Source organism: Oncorhynchus mykiss, chromosome 13, assembly GCF_013265735.2.
Source record: "Oncorhynchus mykiss isolate Arlee chromosome 13, USDA_OmykA_1.1, whole genome shotgun sequence".
Classification (NCBI taxonomy): Eukaryota; Metazoa; Chordata; class Actinopteri; order Salmoniformes; family Salmonidae; genus Oncorhynchus; species Oncorhynchus mykiss.
The window spans coordinates 12,358,849-12,365,108 of record NC_048577.1 but is presented as its reverse complement, the minus strand read 5'-3'; the positions used below and the strand labels follow the sequence as shown (position 1 = coordinate 12,365,108).

At 44.0% G+C, this 6,260-nt stretch overlaps 1 protein-coding gene across 1 annotated transcript; it reads left to right on the top strand.

Annotated features, from left to right (window-relative positions):
• Positions 1-4,778: 4,778 nt before the first annotated feature.
• Positions 4,779-6,256, top strand: LOC110485629 (BBSome-interacting protein 1). Its single transcript, XM_021556731.2, has 3 exons — positions 4,779-4,911; positions 5,117-5,181; positions 5,715-6,256. Exons 2-3 carry the CDS (start codon positions 5,136-5,138, stop codon positions 5,876-5,878), a joined length of 210 nt encoding a protein of 69 aa, XP_021412406.1. The 5' UTR covers positions 4,779-4,911; positions 5,117-5,135; the 3' UTR covers positions 5,879-6,256.
• Positions 6,257-6,260: the final 4 nt, after the last annotated feature.

Sequence of the window (6,260 nt, the reverse complement as noted above, 5' to 3'; positions counted from 1 at the left end):
TGAGGTGTGTGCACAACGGTAGCGCGCGGTGTGCGATGTACGATGTCGTCAACAAAATGTGCTTGCTGTTACTGCCTTCCCTATTGCAGAATCCAGATTTTAGACAGCATGTACTAATGTCGATTTCCTCCACGTTTGCATTAGTCCCCTCGTTTGGTGATTGGCATTTAGGTTGTGACAACGAACAGGCAGCAGACAGACCCACACAGTTTTAGTAGGGAAGTTTGGCATTGTGACCTAATTGGTAACTATAACAAATAATTTGGTCAAACAGATTGTGAACCCAACACTACGTTTGATTCAAGAGGGGGGACAAAACAATAGAACAATTATTTGGTTTTGGTGAAGGGGTAGATTTATGTGATTTTCAGGAGATTGTATTATCTATTTACTTTATTTAGTCTGATCAGTGGATCAATTCTCATTCTTAACATTGGGCTAAATTTTCAGCAAGAACACTACTGTTATTCCCCACATGTATTTTATTATTCAGCTCCTTCCCAATTTTGCTAGTGTATTTAAGTAAGTGAATTTAAGTAAGTGAATTTAAGTAAGTGAATTTAAGTAAGTGTATTTAAGTAAGTGTATTTAAGTAAGTGAATTTAAGTAAGTGAATTTAAGTTAGTGTATTTAAGTAAGTGTATTTAAGTAAGTGAAATCTGATATGCTGACCTGTGTCTTTGAAAATGATTTTTTTATTAGAATTTTTATTCTATTTCATCTTTATTTAACCAGGTAGGCCAGTTGAGAACAAGTTCTCATTTACAACTGCGACCTGGCCAAGATAAAGCAAAGCAGTGCGACACAAACAACAACACAGAGTTACACATGGAATAAACAAGCTACAGTCAATAACACAAGAAAAAAAAGAAAGTCTATATACAGTGTGTGCAAATTATATGAGGCTATGTATTTTTTCAGCCGGTCATGAACAGTTTTGAATACGTCATACAAATAAGCATTGGATATTAAATGCTCCAGGAATCAAATATAATTTTTGACATTGTAGAATTGTGTGGCGGTTCTAGCTTGTATGAACCCCTGTGCTAACTTGTTGTATGGCTCCCTGGGCGAACCCCTGTTCTAACTTGTTGTATGGCTCCCTGGGCGAACCCCTGTGCTAACTTGTTGTATGGCTCCCTGGGCGAACCCCTGTGCTAACTTGTTGTATGGCTCCCTGGGCGAACCCCTGTGCTAACTTGTTGTATGGCTCCCTGGGCGAACCCCTGTGCTAACTTGTTGTATGGCTCCCTGGGCGAACCCCTGTGCTAACTTGTTGTATGGCTCCCTGGGCGAACCCCTGTGCTAACTTGTTGTATGGCTCCCTGGGCGAACCCCTGTGCTAACTTGTTGTATGGCTCCCTGGGCGAACCCCTGTGCTAACTTGTTGTATGGCTCCCTGGGCGAACCCCTGTGCTAACTTGTTGTATGGCTCCCTGGGCGAACCCCTGTGCTAACTTGTTGTATGGCTCCCTGGGCGAACCCCTGTGCTAACTTGTTGTATGGCTCCCTGGGCGAACCCCTGTGCTAACTTGTTGTATGGCTCCCTGGGCGAACCCCTGTGCTAACTTGTTGTATGGCTCCCTGGGCGAACCCCTGTGCTAACTTGTTGTATGGCTCCCTGGGCGAACCCCTGTGCTAACTTGTTGTATGGCTCCCTGGGCGAACCTCTGTGCTAACTTGTTGTATGGCTCCCTGGGCGAACCCCTGTGCTAACTTGTTGTATGGCTCCCTGGGCGAACCCCTGTGCTAACTTGTTGTATGGCTCCCTGGGCGAACCCCTGTGCTAACTTGTTGTATGGCTCCCTGGGCGAACCCCTGTGCTAACTTGTTGTATGGCTCCCTGGGCGAACCTCTGTGCTAACTTGTTGTATGGCTCCCTGGGCGAACCCCTGTGCTAACTTGTTGTATGGCTCCCTGGGCGAACCCCTGTGCTAACTTGTTGTATGGCTCCCTGGGCGAACCCCTGTGCTAACTTGTTGTATGGCTCCCTGGGCGAACCCCTGTGCTAACTTGTTGTATGGCTCCCTGGGCGAACCCCTGTGCTAACTTGTTGTATGGCTCCCTGGGCGAACCCCTGTGCTAACTTGTTGTATGGCTCCCTGGGCGAACCCCTGTGCTAACTTGTTGTATGGCTCCCTGGGCGAACCCCTGTGCTAACTTGTTGTATGGCTCCCTGGGCGAACCCCTGTGCTAACTTGTTGTATGGCTCCCTGGGCGAACCTCTGTGCTAACTTGTTGTATGGCTCCCTGGGCGAACCCCTGTGCTAACTTGTTGTATGGCTCCCTGGGCGAACCCCTGTGCTAACTTGTTGTATGGCTCCCTGGGCGAACCCCTGTGCTAACTTGTTGTATGGCTCCCTGGGCGAACCCCTGTGCTAACTTGTTGTATGGCTCCCTGGGCGAACCCCTGTGCTAACTTGTTGTATGGCTCCCTGGGCGAACCCCTGTGCTAACTTGTTGTATGGCTCCCTGGGCGAACCCCTGTGCTAACTTGTTGTATGGCTCCCTGGGCGAACCCCTGTGCTAACTTGTTGTATGGCTCCCTGGGCGAACCCCTGTGCTAACTTGTTGTATGGCTCCCTGGGCGAACCCCTGTGCTAACTTGTTGTATGGCTCCCTTGGCGAACCCCTGTGCTAACTTGTTGTATGGCTCCCTGGGCGAACCCCTGTGCTAACTTGTTGTATGGCTCCCTGGGCGAACCCCTGTGCTAACTTGTTGTATGGCTCCCTGGGCGAACCCCTGTGCTAACTTGTTGTATGGCTCCCTGGGCGAACCCCTGTGCTAACTTGTTGTATGGCTCCCTGGGCGAACCCCTGTGCTAACTTGTTGTATGGCTCCCTGGGCGAACCCCTGTGCTAACTTGTTGTATGGCTCCCTGGGCGAACCCCTGTGCTAACTTGTTGTATGGCTCCCTGGGCGAACCCCTGTGTTAACTTGTCATTTTTATTCAGACATTTGGACCAACATAAACAAAAAGACTCATAAATATAAAAATAAGTAACAAAGACAAATAAAAACAAATTGTAGTTTATAAATAAAAATAAAACATATAATTTAATTATTAAACTATTACCCTATTGCTAACAAAAACACACAAATTAAACTAAATTGCACCAATCCTATATCACACGAATACACAAAGAGAATAACACACTTATAGAGAAGAGAACCTGATTATTACACTATTGAACTTCAAACAAGAAACACACACAACTAAATTGCACAACTAATTGCATTACTAATTGCATTAGTACTGTACTAAGTTAGAGGTGCGCTATTTGATAGATTCCCCGCTCCCCCTACCTCTGGTTTCCAGTGGGGAGACCTGAGGTCAACCTACCCCCGTCCCACTCCCCATCTCATACTTCTGAGTGTGAGGCCTGTCTAGCTCACAAACTAGAATCAGGGCGCCCAGTCCGACAAGGTTGATTGACCCACAGTCCCACACGGTGACATGATATCATTGACGTGCAAATGAGTGATAGAAAACCATCTCGCAAATGTCACCATTCTGAATATTTGTTGTTTCTTTGTGTTTTTTAAATTCATATATATATATATTGTGTGTGGGCTCCCCATGCCGCCCCCGGCAAGATGCTGCCCCGGGCGGCTGCCCATGTCGCATATGCCTAAATCCGCCACTGGTGTGCATGCTAGGCAGAGATGGTAGGGGGTCTCACAACTCATAAACGCATCATATCAAATTCATTTACGCTTACGAGTTGAAGATCCTTGGCATCATCTTACTGTACATAGACAATAGTTTTGTCTATGTAGAGTAAGATGATGCCACTGATATTCAACTAGTAGGCATAAACCACCTGAATATTGATAATTATTAAATTTTTCTTGAAGGTTGGGTGATCTTGAAAAATGTATTGTTATAACAACAACATTTTCAAACACTTAGCACTTGGAAAATATACAGGGTCAGGGGTGGCCAACCCTCTTGGAGAGCAAATTACATTTTCTTCCAGCCTGATTTTAAAGAGAGTTCACCCAAATTACAAAATACAAATGTTTGTGTCCTTACCTTGAAAGCAGTCTATGGACAAGGAGAGTGCAATCTATAATTTGGTTACCCACTGTCATGAACCGTTAATATGAACATTTCCTGTGGAGAGCCTTGGTGTAGTGGTACATGTCCTTGGCACATGTCACATACAACTTTCCACCCGAGAACAGGGATCAATCCCTACTTCCAACCTTCCCATTTTTTCTAGCATTTGCCTGTCTCCCTATATCATTTCATTATTGTCTGAACAAAGTGTCAAATTACTTAAAAAAACATGTTTACAAAAAAATATTAGCATACTTTAAATGTCAAAGTAACAATATCGTTGAATTCTGAGAGCTCGTTTCATGTTCAAAGCCTCCTGTGGTTTTTATTTTCTTACCCCCCCCCCCCCCCCCCCCCCCCCTCCCCAATTGGCCTAAGCCATGTCAAAATATGTAGAATTCCAGGAAATTAGCTTTAAAACTAACATTTTACTGGTGGACCCCTAGCCCCCATCTAGGGGTTGTGCCAGGAGGCAATGCAACTCGCATAGCAAATCCCACTCCAAGCTTTCTTTAAAAGTTGGCAGCCCTGCACTGCCTACCTCTACATATGACATATCTTCTCACTCCTTATTTTCTCTCTAGGCTAGATAGGATATGTTTAAATTAAATTATGTAAAGAAAATTCGTGATTTCTGTCTTTATCACATTTATATGATGTGTAGTGTTTTTTTTATTTTTTAGATTTTATGAACTCAATATAAACTTCCAACTCTGCCCACCAGATGGCTGCAATGCGATGCACTGTTTCTAAACCGGGTCGTAAAATCGTAGAAGAAAAAGCCAGCTGACAATCCCGGAAAGGAACAAACATTGGTTTGTTTGGCTTGGCAACCCATCACCCTGAGGTAATGTTATGGTTATGGTCAATTTCGTGACGATAACATCACGTACCTATATGACTGAAGAAGGATGAATAAATATGTTTTGAATCATCAGTGACTAAATAAATCGTGTAGTAGCTAACTAAGCTCAACAACAGTTGCTAGCCATCTTATCGTGCCTTAATATTTTGCCAGATGCCAACTATAATTATTCATGCTTTTATTTCAGCTGGGCCTAACAATACATAATGCCTGAAGTCAAATCGATGTTCAGAGAAGTGTTGCCCAAACAAGGTGAGTAACGACCATTATCAATAAAGTCTGTGGTATAAATGAGCAATTTCGTCTATCAGGCAACTCAACACAGCCACCCCTTCACTTCTGCAGTGACGTTAGATGCTCTACCGTAAACACATTCCTTTCAGTAGAAGGAACACTGCCAAGTGTGTGCCGACCGATGTTATGTTCCTTCAGGTTTTTACTCCTACTGAAAATACCTCTCTGCTATCTACTGTTGAAACCGGTCACTGACCCCAAAATATACACCTACGCGTAGCCCACCAGATTCGTTTTCTCTTTACCTGAAAACTTAACTACAGTATGTTCAGAGAAAAACTGCACAGTGCTACAAGAGTATACCATGTTGATTATATTGATCATAGTATTGAGTCTATTATATTAAGACAGTCTTGGTAAGTGTACGAGTTGGTTCATTCCTAGGCTTGTGGCATGCAGGAAACCTGGGTTTGTCTTATTTTCTGGATGCATTCTGATAACTAGAAGACAAGCCTGTAACTTCTCACTCTTGGTTATGCTACCATCCAAAGGGCAGTTGTCCATGGAGGATGTCCCCACCATGGTGCTGTGTAAGCCCAAGCTGATGCCTCTGAAATCAGTCACCCTGGAGAAACTGGAGAAGATGCAACTGGAGGCCCAGGAGGCCATCAAGCAACAGGATCTGGCACTGAAAGAGCAGCAGGAGACACAGTAGACATGCAATGGCAGCCCATGGAGTAGTAGGGTCAGTAGACACAAAATGGACAATAGCCAGAGTAGTTTTATTATCAAGCAACAGGAACTGAATGAGCCACAATGGAGGACAGTAGCTACACAAGTAGACACAAAATGGACTACAGACAGAAGTTAAGATGGATACAATGGAGGGCAGAGGTTCACACTAGTCACAACCTAATATTGCAATATAGCACGGTTGGCATCAATCTCATGGATTATTTTCATTGTTGTGAATGTATAATAGCCTTGTAATTATGGGAAGTCTTATTTCTGAGAGAAGTTGAATTGGAGTTTAGGTAAATAACATCTGTTGTGAACATGTTCTTCAAATAAAACTAAGATTTATTTCCCCTTTTATG

Bases quoted from the DNA above. Each gene is read 5' to 3' on its own strand.
- LOC110485629 (XM_021556731.2), top strand. From the start codon at position 5,136: ATGCCTGAAGTCAAATCGATGTTCAGAGAAGTGTTGCCCAAACAAG. The intron at 5,182-5,714 runs GTGAGTAACGAC...TACCATCCAAAG, and splicing joins AGAAGTGTTGCCCAAACAAG to GGCAGTTGTCCATGGAGGAT.